General features: G+C 44.5%; 1 protein-coding gene across 1 annotated transcript in view; it reads right to left on the reverse strand.

The window, feature by feature from the left end:
- Positions 1-19,430, reverse strand: part of kif5ab (kinesin family member 5A, b) — a 69,532-nt gene that overhangs the window by 12,426 nt on the left and 37,676 nt on the right. The window contains exons 12-23 of the mRNA XM_069677470.1: positions 18,270-18,478; positions 16,531-16,599; positions 15,252-15,458; positions 11,062-11,208; positions 9,560-9,748; positions 8,955-9,072; positions 6,377-6,441; positions 5,073-5,182; positions 3,551-3,652; positions 3,014-3,074; positions 2,827-2,898; positions 2,559-2,663 (exon numbers count right to left, since the gene is read on the reverse strand). Of these exons, the coding sequence (XP_069533571.1) occupies positions 2,559-2,663; positions 2,827-2,898; positions 3,014-3,074; positions 3,551-3,652; positions 5,073-5,182; positions 6,377-6,441; positions 8,955-9,072; positions 9,560-9,748; positions 11,062-11,208; positions 15,252-15,458; positions 16,531-16,599; positions 18,270-18,478 (1,454 nt within the window). The remainder of the gene's footprint in view (positions 1-2,558; positions 2,664-2,826; positions 2,899-3,013; positions 3,075-3,550; positions 3,653-5,072; positions 5,183-6,376; positions 6,442-8,954; positions 9,073-9,559; positions 9,749-11,061; positions 11,209-15,251; positions 15,459-16,530; positions 16,600-18,269; positions 18,479-19,430) is intronic.

The raw sequence follows: 19,430 nt of genomic DNA on the forward strand, positions 1-19,430 counted from the left end.
TATTGTGCTACATTTAAAGAGCAAGAACAGGAACGTAAATGTCAGTTTACCTTTTTTCTTTCATTTCATTTGTTCGATGATTTCATCTGGAATAGCATCTCCATTTCTCATTATATTGAGGCCTTATTTTGAGGCAAAAACACTTCAACAACGGAGGAGCAAATTGACCACATCTTTGACAGTTAGAGCCAAATTGATTAGATGCACCAGAGAGAAACGAAGGAGTTACGAGTGTGATTTGATGGAGAAATTATCCGACTGCCTTGTATGCTCGGAAAACATACTTGACTACCTCCGAAACTGAAGGCTAGCTCACATGACATTTGTGGTAATTATACCAACCACCAGCCTGCTAGCTAGCTGCTTCTACAGCTACATCTCTTTAGCTAAACGTTAGCTTAACCGTTGAGTACAGGCTATGTTCGTTATCCACATCCTGTTTCCTTCATTAACTAAAGAGTAAAAAGTCGTACAGCAGTAGCTGCATTTCTTAAAAATTTTGGCTCGCAGCTCACAAACTAACCCAAACAAAGTATTTATGGAGGTTTTCTTAATGTAATTGGCGTTGCCTACCGTACCTGCTCTGAGACGGTTAACGGTAACTGAAGGTGCGTTCGAGACTACGTGAAAGGTCATTATGGGAAAGCTCAGTGTTACTGATAACTAGGTGTATACTTGACAAACCATCAAGTCAGTCATCCTCCTTATAGCATTTTGTCTTTTAACACTTCAGTTTAAGCACAAAACGTACCTTTCTCTCGCCTGTTCAGGTAACGGCACCTTCTTTGACTAAATATGTTTGCTCGTAAAAGGCTCACCACTGCCCCCTGGGCCGAGGAGCAGAAGGCAGCAATGAGCCCATTTTCACAATCAAACGAATACTGTCAAAAACCGTCATAAAGGGGAAATTATTCTTTATCATAGGTGTTAACTATACTTGTTCAGTTTATTAAAAGTTAAGACCTCAAGGATGATGACTTAATAAGTGGTTTAGCAAATCTACATCTACAATTCCTCAGTCAACAAAGATGAAAGCATGACAAACAGCCACTCTTAACCATTTTTCCTGCTTCTATAACTAGTTAAACATATTGGTACCTATATTCTGAGGCAGTAATGCCAAACTAAACGAATAAGCTGATTTCTCTTGTAAGGCACGTTTTAGATTACATTACAAAGAAAATGAAGTTAAACTCAGATTTCTGTAAATGAGTTCAAGCTCCTGTGAGGAGTTTTTCACTGGTTATGAAAAAGACCCAAACTAATTCTGATGACTCTATATGACCTACAACAGCAAACAGACCATCAACGACGAGATTGATTATTTCTATATAGTTATTTTTAATGCCTGAAACTGCTAAAACACAACGTGGTTGATTGTCGGTAATTGTCTTGTGTGTTTACGGTAGTTCTCATGAAGCAAAACAAATGTGGAGCTTTATTGATTTTAAATTGCTGCACACAGCATGTTTCTTATAAGTGGCACAGGTAAACATTACAACCCAATGACAGCGCTCCTTAAACAGTGGAAGTCTGCTGCTACGTGATCATGCAAACTAATCCACACCCTGCAGAGACACTGAGTATGAGACCTGAGGGCTCAGCAAACAGGAAAAGCTTTCCAACAGGCAGAGCAGGCAAAGGATAACGGCACCTGAGGCCTGGTGAGTCACTTTAAAAGAAAAAACAAAAAAAGAGGCCAAAGTGATGTTGTAAGAGAAGTCGTGACAGCTGTGTGTGGGTATGTGCAGATAGATGTACAGCCAAGCACACATTACTATATCTTTACAGGGGGCAGAGGAACTCATTCGTAACCCCGGTGAACTGTCCACCGGCCCTTTAGGGAGTCTTATCACTTTCCACTGGGAGTTTGCTGATTTATGACCATGACTTTCATCTTCCTTTCCCACAGTATCAGCAGGTGGTGGATGGGATGGACTTGACCAGCAGCCACTTTAGGATTGGTTTTCTGCCTGACAAACTGCTGCAGTGCAGCTCACACCAATCTGCCAGCCCGAGTCTATGTGCCAGTCTGCAGAACGTTTAGCACATCAACACTTGGTCCACTGCTGTGGTCCATATGGGAATATTAAAGAGAGATGGGAAAGTGTGTGTGTGTGTGTGTGTGTGTCTTATCTTTCTCTTTAAAAGCGATGTTTGTGTGTTTGCTAGCGAGAGGAGAAAGTCTGAGCGTGTTTTTGTGCACCTGAAAGATGAATTTATTCCTGTTTATTAAATCTGTGTCTCTCCCTGAAGGCGGCTTGGTTTAACACTTCCTGCAGCTCTGTTTTCAAGGAGACTTTCATGTGAAGTTGCTTTAGTGAGATGATTGATGGCGCTAGCGTTAGTTTTGCCCATAGTAGAGCGATGACAAACGGCGCACAGCACTCTGTATTTTAATTTGGCTCACTCTCTTGCCCTCCTCTTATACTCTCTCCAGCCGAGTAATTCAGGCCTTACTGCTCAGCCATGGCACGGTGAGAATCCGGCTTTATAGACCGTGGGAAAACGGATAATACTCAATAATTTACACTTCCATACCTGCTGCCTATTGTTACCTGTTTGTGAACTTTTGTAAGCTGGTCCAGGTTGTTTTCAAGAAAGGAAATCTTCTGCTTCTGGGTGATGTAACCCCCACTGTCATCAGGCTCCATCTGTGCACTCTGTCAACAGAAACAGCACGCGTATTTTAGAGATGTGTAAATAAACACTGCTGTTGGAAATACTGTGGTGTCGAGTCATCTGCTTACAGTCGAGGTAAAGCCACACATACTTCAGTTATATGTGTGGAGCTAAAGCTTTTATATAAGGTAGTGTCTGGCTTACTTTTCTAACTCGAGTCGTGAGGTCTTGAACAAAAAGCTTGCGGAGGTTGTGCAGGGTGTGGAGCTCACGAGCCTTCGGCAGAAAGACAGAGAGAGGAAATAGACCAGTTAAAGCTGTTGCAGAGTATTTAGTGGATACATGGCCTCTGAGGGAGCCAAGTGAATCGTGACAGAAAATAATGACTTACAACCGTCTCTTCCAGCCCTTTGAGGTCCTGCTTTGACTGCTCATGTCGCTCATGAAGAAATCTATAGAGAGACAGAAGAAAGTCAGACGGATGGAGAGAATCTCCTAAAGGAAGTTCTCTTTACTCCAAATGAGGGCAGGGATAATTAATGAATGAAGAACAAACACAGCATGGGCTGGCAGCCCCACTCGTGGGCTGTTACCCATCTGCCGTCTGATGCAACATACTGCAAAGGTCAGCGCAAAAAGTGGCCTATTAGCAACCAGCTGCTACCTCATCCCAAAAGTCCACAATGGACATGCAAAAACAGTTAGGTGAGGGTTAGAAAGGGTTAGCTTCCAGATAGCTTTAGCTGAAAACTAAATGACACATACTGTAAATAGTCGGAGCGGCAGAGCCAGAGGAAAATAAATAGACTCAAGGATGACAAGCGACGGAGAGAAATGGAAGATGTGAATCAAAAGAGGCAGCTCGCCCCCTGGCCTCCATATGGCGAAGTGTTTGAAAGCAGGCCAGGACAGTAAAGCAGAGACTTACGTCAGTTCTTCCAGCTGCCGGCTCTTGTGACGCTCTCGGCTCCTCAGACATTCAAAGTCACAGTGCAGTTGCTCCAACTCCAGCTGCTGCTTCTGGTTACAACTGAAAAGGTGGACAAAGGCTCACTCAGAGGGTCAGAGTATATTAAAACACTAAACTGTGTAATAGCATCTGAAATACGATGGGTACAGACTCATCTCATTACTAACACTGTATGTATCGGCTGAATGCCCATCTGAGAATATCACAACAGTGCCTTCAGCTATTTTACAAGAAATAAACGATTATTTAAAGTTTTTTTAACTGTAAGAAAAATGCTATATCATAGGATGATTGCTTGCACAATGACGGGTTTCTTTGGAGCCTTAGGAAAGCCTGACAGCCAACTCGCTTTCACATGAGAAAAATAAATTGTCTCCTGCGTCTAGGCTGCAGCTCAGTGGCGTGCACAGACTTTGAAAGCGGCAGGAGCAGAAATAATGAAGAGGAACCATTTCTGCATGCAGGGTAAGGATTTATTGTTCCCCCTGAAGTCATATTAGAGCCACACTGATCACATGAACGGCTCTGAAGTGTATCGTAAGGTCAAAACTGCAGCCTGGAAAGTGTCCCGTTAGGGTGCAGATGTTTTAAATGGGGCACTGGGCAAACATTAGCACACCTGCACATGCATCTGAGTCCGGATACCCGGCAGATTAAACCATTTTTCTCTCTTACTCTGATCCTTGAATCTGGGATGAACATGTTTTATGTATACCCACTTTTTCTACTCTGCTTTAAGGATTTCAGATGCGTTCCACCTCACTGACATCCATCCAGCCATCCATTTTCAAGCTGCTAATCCAAATCAAGCTTTGCCAGCAGGACAAGTGGAGCAGCCCCACACGTCTTTGTCATTCAGACGCCTCTGCAGCTGCTGCTAGGGTGTTTCCAGACACACTCCTAGGAAAGCTGGGAAATGTTCTTTACTCCCTCAAGTGGGTCTGCCCTGCCGTCTCCTCCCAGGACGTTACGCCTTGTACAGAACATCCTCAAAACGAGGTACCTCAAGGGGCCTATTTCTGAAGGAACCAGCCCAGTAGCTCCTCACATTGTGGATCAGCAGCGGCTTGCCTCTTAAGTCCCTCCACGCTGCAGTTTCCTCAGCATGTCAACTACCCACACATATTGATTTCAGCCCCTGTTGAAGCTAGTGCGGGGCTTAGACTTTTTTGAGAACTCAACTACTGAAACCATGTATCCCCGATTTCTGGCATTTCCACGCTGCTTATAAGGGAGGCATTGAAATTCAGCTTTGAGCCCACAGACAGCAGACGGAGTGGGAAAGCTGTCTGCCTCTGACAACATGTATGACCGGAATAAATAAGCCTAGTGTCAGAGATACAAGTAAGAACAACATTGTTGTATCTTTTAATACTGTGGTTCTCCTGTACAAGCTGAAATCGTTCTGAGGTGGACTTTTGATTAAGACAGTCCGACTTGGTGCATCAGAGAAGGTGAGGAATGACAATGAAGCACTGACTCGGTTAAGTCGTCAATGATCTTCTGCTTCTCATTGATCTCGTCTCGCAGGCGTCCAAGCTGTTTGCTGTGCGACTCACGGTGCGACTCCATCTGCTGCTCCAGAGCCCTCTGAGGTGGAAGAAACAAGGGGTGGGCGAGAGACATACATATATAATGAGAGAGAGAGGGGGGAGAGAGGGCACCAAGAGGTGAGAATAAAGGAAAACAAAATGAGTAAGTAACAAGAGGGGCAAGAATCACACACATCAGCGCACACATGGGTGCTGTGTGTGTGTGTGTGTGTGTGTGTGTGTGTGTGTGTGTGTGTGTGTGTGTGTGTGTGTCACTCAGGAACATGCAAACCTGTGCAGACAGATAACTAAAAACAAGTCATTCTTCCAGCTCAGCGGTGATGGGACGCAGTGATGTAGTGATGTTTGCCGTTTGAAAGCCGAATGTGTCGCTTGTTTATTTGTAAGGCTGATCGCCAGCTGGGCGACGCCGGACCCAGATGTCCCGAGGCTTCAAAACTAAGTTCACTCAGAGTCAGCTGCTGTTTGCTAGTTTAATACCACCAACATGTCCTTATGCTCACATTGTGCATGTTCCTTCATTGTGCTTGATCAAACTATCACAAACTAACAGACATAATATCTGAGGCCTGGTAGTGAAGCTGCTGTCTGCAGTGTTCAGTGTTCAGTGTTTGGTGGGTAATCAGGAGTAAAAGAGGCCCAATAACAAATGAGTGCCGTTAGTGCTTAAAGGATTTTCAGTTAGGTCATTAATCAAACATTTGCTGTTGGAGCGTCTTAAAGGTGAGGATTCTCTGCCGTTCTCTCCTTTGATGCCTCTTAAATAGAATGTCTTTGAATTTTAACTGTTCGCTTCACATAATGTGTTCAGAGATCACATTAGGCTCGGGGAGACGGAGACAGGCATTTACATTTAAGTGTTAGATTGACTATGTGATGAATGTGTGATCGAGCCATCAGCCAGCTGTCTACCTCAGCACAAAGGCTGCATGTAGGGGGAGTTGGCCTGGCTCTATCAAATGCTCCGCCCAGAAATAAATAAGCATGTTTTTTCTTCTCTTTTGGTCTTTGAATCGACTAAATGTAAGAAAAAAAGTTGAAAATAATAAAGATAAATGTTAGTTGCATCCCTGGTTAAAGTCCAAATACATCTGCTCCCATGCACAGTCACATGGACGCAGACAAACACACCCACATCTCCCACACAGACACACCTGTTAGCCTGCTAGCTAAGTTCTGAGGCAGCGTGATAAAAGGCCATGTCACTCAGGTGCTCTCTCTGTTCTCATACCTTTATATCACAGGAATCCAGGTCAGACGTGTGATCCTCCCCCCTGGTCACCTGTGACACGCTCTCTGAAACAAAGAAACACACAGACACAGGCTGAAGGGAGAGCGACAATGACAGAAAACCAGAAAGAGAGAGAGAGAGAGAGAAGAGGAAGAGAGGAGCAGGAGAGTAAGACGCTGCTGTGGATGAAAGAGGTGACAGTGACCTGACTTTGACAGCACAGCAGCACCAGCGCTGCCTGTTGACAGCGAGGTCAGCGTGATCTAAGTCTTTGTGCCTCAGGTGTAATAATATCTGTTATTGTAAATGGCAGCTATTATTCCACGCTGATCTGATTTGTTGTTAACACAGCGCTGTTCCTGGTGTCTGATGATGAAATTACAGACGCCTCTACCTCACACCAGGCTGCGTGATCGACACGACCTGCAGCACTTTGTATTTATCCACTTCAGTAACGACTCGAGGGCCGCCCGGCTCCCGTGTGGAGTGGGGCCAAAATTGATTTACCTGCCCTGAAATCCACCGCTTGTTTAATGCTGTCCTGTGGGGCTTCTTAGGACTTACATTGCTCCTGGCCTTATTTGTGAATTGTCTCAGTGTCCTGGGAGCGTCTGCAGTTTGCTGAGCTTTGCACAAATTTCAAACATACCATTAATCTATGTGTGCTTGTGCTGTTATATGTGCGGCTGTTGGTCATTGTTTGCCCTTGTATTACTGTGTGTGGACAGCAGAGAAAGGCCTCAAAATAAAAGTCTCCATTGAAGCCAGTGAAACAGTTTTAAGCGTGGCAGCACTCCTCGTCGGCTCGAGCTCAGTGGAGCTGAAAGCCACTGACAGACTTGTTGTCTTTTTGTGTCTCACTTTATGCAGACGTGATTTGAATTGACTTTGTCAGAACATTCATCTTATATTTGACTTTGGCTTCCCAGTGCGCCTCGAGCAATTTAGCAAGATTTACAATGTAGATCAATGTGAATATTGTTCTCAATTGTGCAGGGAGTAAGAATGTCCCACAGCGCTCAGGAAATCTTTATTTCTATCCTTTCAGCACAATGTCGTCTTTCCCTGGACAAATATTCTAATGCAACTTTTGTCAACTGTTTTGCTGACTGTTGATGGGATTGGCTCCTGGGGCAGTTTATTCTTCCTGGTTAATCAACCAGAAATGTGCTGCTCTGCTTGTCTGACCGTATTGATGTTTTCCTCCTTCACCTCCACAACCTGAATAAATGTTACTCTTATAAACTGGCTCCTGGTTTGTTATTTTGATCACATAGAGAAACATCTCAGCCCGGAGCAGAGACACCAGAGAACCTGTACATCTCACATGTTTACGCAGTCTCGCTCCTTGACCCTCAGATATGACTCGGCTTTCACCTCAAAGCAGATTCATGTTCTATTATAATAAGCAGCACCCTAAGCCTCAGCATGGATCCAAACATATCGTACTACTTTTGAGTCGTGAACTAAGATGACGCGTCCTGCTGTCTTTATAGCTGCTGGCTACATGGCTGTATGCTTGATCATGAATATGTTGTGCAGACATGTTTGGTATGGTAGGATGAATCCTTATGACTTTGGTTATTCCTCGACTTTTCTGTGTTCTGTGTTTTTTTTTAGCGAATGTCTCAAAAACTTTGGATTGAAATGACATTTGGTGCAGACGTCTGTGTCCCCTCAGGATGAAACACAATAACTTGATGATTCCTACAATCTCCCAAAATTAAAATTGATCCAGTCCTCTGGTTTATGACTGCAGAAGCACCTGCAGCACTAATGATGCCGTCAGCCAACACCACCGGCTTATTTGTATTAAGCACTATTCAGTCACTGCATGCAAAAAACAAAGTAAGACGCTGAAATGATGAAAATGAAGGATGCTTAACATTAGCATGTTAGCATGAGAGGCCAGGTGCCCCTGCAGGCAGGCTGTTGAAACAGAGTGCTGTAGCCATTATTCTTAAACGTGCTTCTATCTAAACATAAAGCCAGCTGACGTGAGACGAGTTATTGTTGGTACCACCACAGCATCTGACCTTGGGCTGGGCGATGCGGCCAAAATCCTCCATCCCGATGTCAGATTTTTCATATCTTGATAACGATATCACGATATCGCATGTTTTCTGGTCATTTAACAAATAATTAGTCCATATGAAACCACCACATGTTAAAGCCTATTTTCTTGATGAATAAAAAGTAGAGAGTTTCCGTTTTCACTTGTGCCGAGTCCAGAATGACGTAAAGACTGCCGTAAAGCAGTTCGGCCGCTGGTTTTGTGACATCACGATAGAGACGGTATAGATAAACACATGCGGCAGACATCTTCATATCGTTTGGACGTTATATATTGCCATGTTGCCCAGCTCTACTCTGACCACGCCTTATCTTTAAACCAACGTGCCCACAGACGCACAGAAAGAGGCAGGCAGCTATTGAAACAGCGTGAGCGCTGTGGACTGTGCGCTGCTCTGTGCCTGATGTGAGACACGGCCCCTCGTCTGGTTTGCCTTCATGTTTGACTGCATTAATATACAGAGAAAGCTACTGGTGCTAATGGTATCATGTTACATGAGTCTACCTTGAGCTTGGAGTTTGGCCAGCTCCTCGCTCAGAGAGTCGTAGCTGTCCTCCAGGTGTCTCTTCTTCTGCTCCACATTCTGCATGTACTCGGTCAGAGAGCGGATCTTTGCCTCATGCTGGAAGTCAGAACACAGGAAGGATACTGATGAGCAAAGGACCTCTACCCGAGACAACTCTTTGTACAACAAAGAAAAAGTGCCTCAGTTAAATAGCAGCAACATTAAAACTCTAAACATGAACCACAGCAGCACAAAAAGAGACACACCCTAACACACACACACACACACACACACACACACTAAACACACACACACACTCCAACAGCTTCTGATACACAAAAAGTGTCGCTGCCAGAAACAGCTGAGTGACATTTCCAGCACAGCGCTCTTCATCAGCGTAATCAACAAAGACCTAAGAACGTATTTGTGATGTTGATTAGTCTGACGGGGAGGATTGTCCCTGAACGTCTCTCACTTGTTAGTGACGATGATTCATTCTTTGCCCTGAGAGGTTTTAGTCGTCCATTTCTGACCGGATTTACAAACGTTTTTCTTCTACACCACATTTTTCGGATGCTTCCGATCCCTTCCATCAGCCCCTCACCTGTGACACGAGGAGGTGGCACGAGGACAGCTCTCTGCCCGTCTCCTCCATCTTGCGGTGACACTCCATCTGCAGGTTCTCCAGGTGGCGGCAGCGCTTCACCATGGACTTCACCTCTGACTTTATCTTGCTGATGTAGAGGCGAGCCACTGTGAACTCCTCCTCGATCGCACCGGTGATCTCCATGGGCTGGAGAGAAAGGAAGCAGAGAGGAGGAGAGACGGTTAAGAGAGAGGTGGAGACGTCTGTTAAGATTGAGTGGGGATCGTTGAAAGACAGCGGGATGTGAACTGTAGAGGACGGAGCATACATCCAGGTGTAGGTGTGAGACGCAGAGATTACCTGCACGCTGCCTTTGTTTACATGTTACAGGGCAAACATTTAAAGTGAGCGATACACGAGACCGTTAAAGACAGCAGGAGGAGATTATAAAAACCACCACTCAGCACAGAGATCAGAGGTACGGCTTCGTCCACAGGGGGCGCCAACGTCAACACAAACTAAAGTTCCTCACAGCAGCTTTAAGGGATTTTAAAACGGATATTTAAAACTTTTAAATGTATTAAAATTGAAGCGTCACATTAGTTGATGCAGGACACGGAAGGCACACGCCCCAGCTGTAATCAGCTGACAGCCAGCTGATTGAATCGTCATTGCTCATCAGTAACAAACCAATCACAGCTGCTGAATACAACCTCCTCCTCACTCATCCCTGCTACGCTAACGCTGCTCACACAGCTGCTGTTGCTGGCAATGCTTTGCCTCCAGCACCTGAGCCTGTTGCCACTCTGGATGCCCTGAGGGGTTTGCATTGCGCTGCCTAGAAAGCCGTAACGTGCCGTAGCATCAGCTAACCCAGGGAGAAACCAAGAGCGGAGCCATCAGCACCAAGCATTGGGCAACAAATGGTTAAATCTATGACGAGCGTGTTCCTGACTGAATCGATATTTATATTAGCTTTAAAATGTCGGGTGGCAGAAACCTTAGCGATGGATCTTCCTCTCTGCGGGGGGGTGGGCGGTGTTTCCTTCAGTTAAAAAGTCTTTGTGACGATAAATACACTAAAGGTTAGCCTGGAACCAGTTTGTCGTCCTGTCCACCTTCTCAGAGTTTCAACGAGGGAAATGTGATCGTTTACATCGGGAGTTACTGTTGGGAGACACTTTTCATCAGAGATGATTCATTTGGGTTTGTGCCTGTATCTCCAGAGGTTAGCACACACAGACACACACTCTGCACAGACACAGACAGTGTCCAAGTTTCCGGCTGTGGGATACTTTTCATGGATTTTGTGGTGAGGTGAGCAGGACTTAAGATCCGTCCTGTAAACCCCGGGCTACACCTTGAGCATTCTAACTCTATTATTATGTACGACAACTTCTGCACCATAAAGACTTATCTGTGTCTTAATTTGGTAACCATGGGGAAAGGCCTGCGCTCATAAGCAGCAGCTCTGTAGTGTTTCTAAATATATTTAAAGACATTTACTTCTTTGAACTCACCAGCTTGATGTCTCTGTTTCCAACGATGGTGCTGAACTCACTCAGGTCCCTCATCAGCCCATTGAGAATCTCAGCGATGCGTTTCCTCTGGTGGCTGCTCACTTCCTGGATACGGGACAGCTCCGCCTCCAAAGCCATGAGGTGAGCCTGTGGGAGGAGAGGAGTGAAACGAGGGGGTGAACACAGAGGAAGACAAAAGGAGGAGAAGAGAAGATGTAAAATGAGGAAGAGAAAACACAGAGAGAATACGGGAAACTATAACGAGAGAAAATGTGTAGCAGAGAGAGGAGGGATAGAGAGTCCTTTAACCTGAGATCACAAACAGCTGCAAGACACATTTTAACCCTTGACCCCATTCTCATCCAGGAAACCCAAGCCGCAAAATGTAATGACCGCTAAATTACAAATCAATAAAGTACAGAGAAAAGGGTCGATGGCATCGGTGCTGGATGAAAGGGTCTGAGGGAATGAGTGATGGAGGTTACTCTACCCTTCTCCTTTTTGTGCAGGAAGCAGCTTTTCAACAGCGCCGCAGCCCGAAAGGTTCAAACACAATGAAACGATTTCTAACTCTGCTGGTCTGATGAAATAAAGTGAGAGATGTCGTCTGTCTACCTGGGAAGAAAACTCTTTGATCTCGCAAAACTGCATCTTTGTGTTCCAACATCAAGAGCGATATGTAAATGAGACCCTGGAAACTTTTGTTGTTGGTCAAAGTACAGCAGGGCAACAGTAATCTACTATGGCTGAACAAACAAAGAAAAGATGGATGACTACAGATACAACTTCAACAAGAAGTGAAAATCCAAAGAAGAAGAAACAAACTCGACGCTCAGATGAAGCAAACAGTCTGAAAAGGAAAGCGACCGTCAGCAGGAAAATCAAGAGTTACAACCGGAGCCGACCGTGGACGTCACACATGCAGCACTGTGTGGATATCTGGGAAGTGTGCTCCTGCAGTTACCGGTTATCACCACAGGTGGCGCCACAGAGAATGAAACTGAGATCTTTGAGATTAGCACTTTATATTTGGATTTTTAAAGTCTTTCTGATGCCTTTCTTCTTTAATGTAACGCACTCTGATTTGCCTCTTTTGAATGTGCTGTGTAAATAAAGCTGCCTTGCTTTGTCTACATTCAAAATATAATTTCTAAAGTTTTCTTCTCTACAGTGAAAATAAAATTCTGGTGGATTAAAACTAAATCCTAGAAAGGAAAATAATTTTGTTCTAAAAGCCTTCAGAAACACACCGTGTTAAATCTGTGTCTTTTGAAGCCCTGATTGACCGTACCGTTTAGTGTCATCTGTTTCCATCGGGCTGGTGCTTCAGACATCTTCATCTACAGCCACTTACACACTGTTCTTCAGCTGTCGTTGTTCTTCAGAGGCTGGTCACTGCCCCCATAGATCATCAGCCAATTGAAAGCCCCATTAACCCTCTCCTTGAATCCAGCTAGATTTACATCTTCATGAACCTCTCCATCTTCATCTCCTTCATTGACTCTGAGCTATGTGATCATTTTCCGGGTCACTTCATGTGTCAAAACATTAGCTTAGCATAAACGGCAGTAAATAATTAACCGAAATCGATTCATGTATGAATAAGTAAAAAGGAGAGGGTAATGAAAACTGTTCGGTTGAGTTGAGGAGAGATTTATGGAGAGATATCGTAATGATGGAAAAAGAGATGGTTGGTGGAGTGATAGATGGAGTTAATCATAACGGGGCTTCAGCGGACGGATGGATGAAAGGAGGTGTTAAAGGGCGGATGAATGGCAGTGACAGTGAGCGATGGCGTGGCCTCCTGCAGAAGAAGACAGGAGCTTCCACTGAGAGCAAAGATGAAGACAGCAAGGAGACGATGGGGTGAAGACAGTGATGAATGTTTTCCACTGCAACATTTTTCTAGGTCGATTCTGCCTCATTTCTGCTGTAGATATGGAAACACTGGAAAAGCAGCAAACCCCGCACATTAGCATCACAGCTGCGATGCAGGAAATGGAGGATGTTTTTGGAGATTCAGGGAGGACGGAGACGGAAAAGCCCAGGGAGGCTGGAATAATGGGATTCTTTAAAATGACTGTATGGTTTCCTGTATTCAGCATCACTACTTGTCCGACGTCCCTGAGAACAAGTCAGGTTAGAGGTCAGGGCTCGAGAGACTGAAGAGGCCACAGAGAAGGTAAGTGAGATGATTGGAATGGTTTGAGCTGGATTAAGAGGACTGAACTGTGCAGTGAGGAGTTCACATCCTTTCATCGGTTTGTGCACCAGCTTCAGGGAGAGACGAGGGGGAGGGAGGACACGGTGGCAGAGTGTAAGACGGTGCCTGAATTATTGAAGATGTTTTAAGAAGGTGAATAATGATCCACTCGGTCCACTGAGGAAAACACAATTAGCACTGACCAGCTCTGCTCTCAGTGGTCTTTACTTCTTCTCCGTTTAACATCTTTAAAAGCACTTTTTTGTGCACAAAGATCAAGTCAGAGTTAAACCTTAAAACCATCAGTACATACGAAGCTGCTGGATAGAAACGCCTCCGAACGCCACATTTTCTCTAACAACTAAAAATAGAAACGTTAGCAGCAACCAAAGCTCGAAAAAAAAATCTTTAGGTAATATTTATCAAGATATTTTCACACAATATGCAAATCAATCGTCCTCATCAGGACTGTGCTGGCACAGTTTAATTGACAGTGACCAAACAACCCAACAGCTGTCACTGTGTTTAAATATTGATATTATTCTAACTCAAAGCAGCACAACATGAATAATTGATAAAAACAGTTTGGTCACTTTGGATCTTTTAAGTTCTCATGACTCCGATTAAAGACGCAGTTTTTCAGACTGTTCAAAGCCTCGTCAAAAACCGACAGGAATACATCTGACGATAAACGACAGTGAGGGTTGAGAATATCGTTAATGACTACGTTTCACAGGCGGTGCAGATAAACGATGCCAGACTGAAGTAAATACAATTCAGTGTTTCAACAACATTAAAGAGATCATCTGGAAGATGTTCATGTAAATAAATGTCTGTAAGTCTCTCTCTCTCTCTGAATGAGGTCACACATGGTGACTGAGCCTGTGGCCCACTGATGAAAGCCTTTGCATCTGCAGTATATAGTATTATTATGGGCTGGGTGTCTGTGGCGGCGCCCAGTTAGTGACGCGTTTTCCATCAGCCAGCAGTGGTTGGTCTGCCAGAGAGGGTAGGCGGAGCTAAGCGGCTGCTTCTCCGCTCTCTGCAAGTGTTGCGAGTAAACAGTAATCTACTATGGCTGAACAAACAAAGAAAAGATGGATGACTACAGATACAACTTCAACAAGAAGTGAAAATCCAAAGAAGAAGAAACAAACTCGACGCTCAGATGAAGCAAACAGTCTGAAAAGGAAAGCGACCGTCAGCCAGGAAAATCAGGAGTTACAACCGGAGCCGACCGTGGACGTCACACATGCAGCACTGTGTGGATATCTGGGAAGTGTGCTCCTGCAGTTACCGTTTATCTCCACATGTGGCGCCAAAGAGAACGAGACTGAGATCTTTGAGATTAGCACTTTAATAAAGCAAAGGTTATCTTGTGCTCTGGGTAAGATTTTCTCGTGTCAGATTTTAGAGCCAAACAACCAGCCTACATCTCATCACAATCCATCGTCGGACAGCTTTCGCCTTTCCTGCCTGTGAGTGTGAAAATCACTTTGTGTCAAGTTATTGATTCTGTCTCGAGTGATTAAAATTGTCCTTTCCGGCCTCTTCCTGCCCTTTGATATTTCTCTAATACTATTTCTCACATGTATCAGTTAATAATTGCTCGCTGCACAATTTGTCAGAATGTTCCCTCTTATCTGTCCTGCCGTGCAGCTCACTAACTTCCCTCATTATCTCTCTAATTGCGTTTTAACAAGTAGTTCTACATTTTCTGGACAGACAGGGACTAGACGGCTAATTTGGTACCTTGCTGCTCCTTTTCCCCTCTTACTTTTCTGTCCTTTACAACAATAAATACCACAGCACAGCGTATGTCCATGCCTTTCTAATTTGTGCAAATGCTTACACAACCATGAACACATCCTTCTGTCTTGTTTACTCTTTGTTTTTCTGTTTCTCTTTTTCATGTTTGCCTGTTTTTAGATGCAATGCTTACAAAGCTTTCAGGCATGAAATTGAGCCTCCAGGAATCCAAACCCACCATTTTCTTTGCGAGCTCTTCAGCAAGCAGCTTGTTCTGCACGCTCTTCTCCTCCACCTCCAGGCTCTTCTGGTCGTAGTTGACCGCCAGCTCCTCCAGGGCCTGAAGGACCTCTTTCACCTCGGCCTTGGCAGAGTCGTTCTCGGTCTGCAGCCTGCCGAGCTCCGACTGAACCTTCTCACTGTCGCCTCTGGATGATGCTAGAAGCTGAGAGACACAGATTTAACAAATGGAACTAATGAAAGCAAGAAGAGAGGAAGTCGACTCATCGCGTGCAACAGGCAGCCTCTTCATTATTCACAAGGCAGAGCTGCTGGAGTTCAATAAATCATGACTGAGGGGTTAATGTTGTTCTCTTGGCATGTGTACAAACCTTGTTACACAATACAGGTGTGATGTCGCAGATGAAGCATGCTTTAAACTATAACTTCACACAGCAGGGGGTGAGCATGGTGTTTCTTTTGCACTGCTGCAGCCAGCTGTGGGTCATTTAACAAATGGATGTCATTAGAAGTAGCTGTTGCTCTGGGTGTGTTTGCACGGCAGCATTCAGCTTCTGTTTGCCCAAATGGATGTAAAATTCATGTTACTGTCCACGAGCTACAGCTGGGTAGTTACCATCATGTCAGCCTGACCCACAGCAGGCCTATTTCTGGATATGAATGAACTCATTCTGCAAATGTGGAGTCTTTCACATGGCAGTGCATTACATGCCAAAGCTTGCTGCAGGCTGTTTAGCCCACTGGTGTAGCCACTGTTATGATTACATGCAGTAAATTTGCCCCTTAAGCACCTTTTAATGGAGCCTTTTAACTGCTGTTTTTCCCACAAGTGGCGTATACAGGAAGACAGCCCCGTTTAGTGAAGATTTGTGTGGGAAAAAGGCTCGTAAGGCTACAAAAAGGGCTCTAAATTCAAAGATGGAGGTGCTTTCCTCGTACACAGCATATTTAACCAAACATCAGATCATTACAGAGCATTTGTTTGTTTGTGTTTCAGGTTGAAAGTCCTTCATTAATCTCCGTATCGATTCTTCCTTCAAACCATTTGTATCCGCGCACATTGAGACCTTTTCTATTTTAAACTAACTCACCAAAAAGCTTGCATTACTACTTTATATTCCTCAAGTGCTTTTATTCCCTCGTTTATCTCAAGGGCGAGATAATAAACCGGCTGAATTCTACTCAAAGCCTTTGACTGCCACACGTGCAGGTGCTGCAGCCGACCGAGGGCCGTTTAACCAAACTGATGAAAGGATGTCAAAGCGGGCGCCTTTTACCTCCTCCTGGTCGAGCATCTGCTCCTTCAGTTTCTCAACCATCTGGCTCTGGTGGTTGATCTCATCATCCTTCAGTGACAAAGAGACACGTGGAATAGAAACACTTCATTAACACTGTTATGTATCACACAGGCAGGTAGAGTACAAACACTTCTCGTGTTCCATGTTCAGTTATAAACGCACATCTTCAGCTCGTACTGAGCGCTGAGAGGATGTTCAAGTTTTACATCAGTGAGAGGACACAAATATGAGTACAGTATAACTGCACAGAACAGCATCTTAATCAGGGTTTGTTCAGAAAGCCGTTTGTCGACGTCTGTCGTCAACAAACTGTGAAAAAGCATTTTTAAATTAAATCCATGCAAATTGTGTACGTTATTAAATTATACTGGTATTAGTATTAGTAATTATATTATTATTGAAGTCAGCGAGTGGATGAATTAAAATGAGTTAAGTTTACCTGCATTACCAAATTTTCAACTGTAACAATTGGAACCCAAAATAAGATGATAAAATCTGCCCGTCCTGCAGGGGGCGCATGCGTCAACGATGGTTCTGCAGGTCGGTCGGTTTAATCGGTGAGCCATCGGGGCCGAACATTCCTGTTTAACATTTTGCTGTGTGTCAGAATGAATCAAAGTGTTTCGTTAGATACAGCAGACGATGAGTCATCAGGGCGTGTCTGTTGACTGTACTACATCAATTAACACGAGCAGGCTCATGTTGTTTCTTATAATTTACTTTTATTTGAGCATCTTGAACTCCCAAAAGGCGGCACGGTGGTGCAGTGGTTAGCACTGTCGCCTCACAGCTAGAAGGTTCCTGGTTTGAATCCCAGTTCAGACGTAGTGGGCCTTTCTGTGTTAGTCTGCATGTTCTCCCCGTGCATGCGTGGGTTCCTCCGGCTTCCTCCCACAGTCCAAAGACATGCACCGTACCGTAGGTGTGAGTGTGAGCGTGAAAGGTTGTCTGTCTCTGTGTGTCAAGAGTTCTTGTTAAGTGATTTGTGTAATCTAATGAGAAATGTTGAGTAGAGTTTACCTCATTTATTTTAGTGAATCATGGTTGTTAAATTTAGTTTCTCGTCAGGTAACATTGACTCAGTCAGTCAAGTGCAGATTGTTAAACCTGTTTTATTGAGTCGATTCTATCGGTTGCTTTTTATAGTGCGCGTATCCCTGTGGACAAACTACTTTCATAAACAGACTTAAAATGCAATATATATTTAATGTAATATATCTTGTGTCTGGTCCACAATAGCTGCTGTGCCACGTAAGTCGAGAGTAGAACAAAAAATGTAATATATGCATCCCCTATGGACTGCAGCGTACAGCGCGCTCAGCCACACACCTGAATATGCCTGCATATTGTACAGGAAAAACAGGGCAGTTTATCTCATATGCACTGTAAATAAATGAACACTGCTTCTGCATTGACACAGAAAAGTCGTCTGCATATTAAAAAGCAATAAAATTATACACAACAGCCCCGTGGAGCGCAGCATACACGTGCACAGTTGATAACAATAATAAATTAAAGCTTAATGCCGTTCAATGTAGAACATTGATATCTCCCAGATGACATCTTTTCCTAATAGTTGCTACATTAGTCACCACTGTATGATCACATGAATTATACATGTCTGATGTGCTCTTTTTATTCACATGTGAATCTCAGCCCTCGTGAGTGAGCAGCTCTACAGACAAAGAAATGACCCTCGTGCAGCACCCATTCAGCACCTTTTCATCCAGCTGTTTGTAAAGCTTGCGGATCTCCTCCTCATACTTCTGCCGCTCCTCCTCAGAGATGTGTACCACGATGGAGGAGGCGACTGAGCAAGGGCTGCAGGGGCTGCAGATGTCGAGAGGAGGCTCCTCAGACTCGGGCGCGACCAGGGGGACGTCCTCGGGTCCTGGGCTCAGATGCTCCAACACAACAACATCTTCACCTAGAGGGGAAGGCAGAAAATATTCCATGTTTTGGAAATGTGGTCTTCTTATCTCTTACAAATCCTCCTCTGTGGATTCATGCATGAAAAAGGGATTAGTGGGCTCATCTTCAGTGTGTGTCCTTTCCTTACCCGCGAATAGATTTAAATCTCAGGTTTGAGATGTTTTTGTAAATCAGGTTCCTTTTTGTTGAACTCTACAGCAGTGAAAATATCAGACCAATGTAACATTAAAATGTCAAATGTCTTGGTTCTGGCTTTGTCCATGACTCCTCAGTGGGTTCACAAAGACAAATGAATACAGAAAAGGAGAGAAATGTTAATAGTTCACGAGTAGACGCACTTAGTGAAGCCATGAAGAACAACTGGCCTGACAGCGACTGACAGCTACTCCAGAGTGTAATGTGCTGTAATTGTAATGTTCTCTCTCAGGCAGCATCAAGGGCAGTATGCTGAAGTGACACAATCATAGGAAGCTTTCACTATCGTCAGGAGCACGATCCTCTCACACGCGACGATACGATGCGTGACGATACGATACGAGACGAGACGATACGATACGTGACGATACGAGACGTGACCATACAAGACGATACGATACGAGACGAGACGAGACGAGACGATACGCTACCATACGAGACGATACGAGACGATACGAGACGATACGAGACGATACCATACGAGACGATACGAGACGATACGAGACGATACCATACGAGACGATACGAGACGATACAAGACGTGACGATTCGATACGTGACGAGACGATACGAGACGATACGATACGTGACGATACGATACGTGACGATACAAGACGATACGATACGAGACGAGACGATACGCTACCATACGAGACGATACGCTACCATACGAGACGTGACGATACGATACGAGACGATACGAGACGATACGAGACGTGACGATACGAGACGATACGATACGAGACGATACG

The sequence above is a fragment of the Semicossyphus pulcher genome, unplaced genomic scaffold, assembly GCF_022749685.1.
Source record: "Semicossyphus pulcher isolate SPU_LCO1_2020_fin unplaced genomic scaffold, fSemPul1.0.p SCAF_3, whole genome shotgun sequence".
In the NCBI taxonomy this organism is placed as follows: Eukaryota; Metazoa; Chordata; class Actinopteri; order Labriformes; family Labridae; genus Semicossyphus; species Semicossyphus pulcher.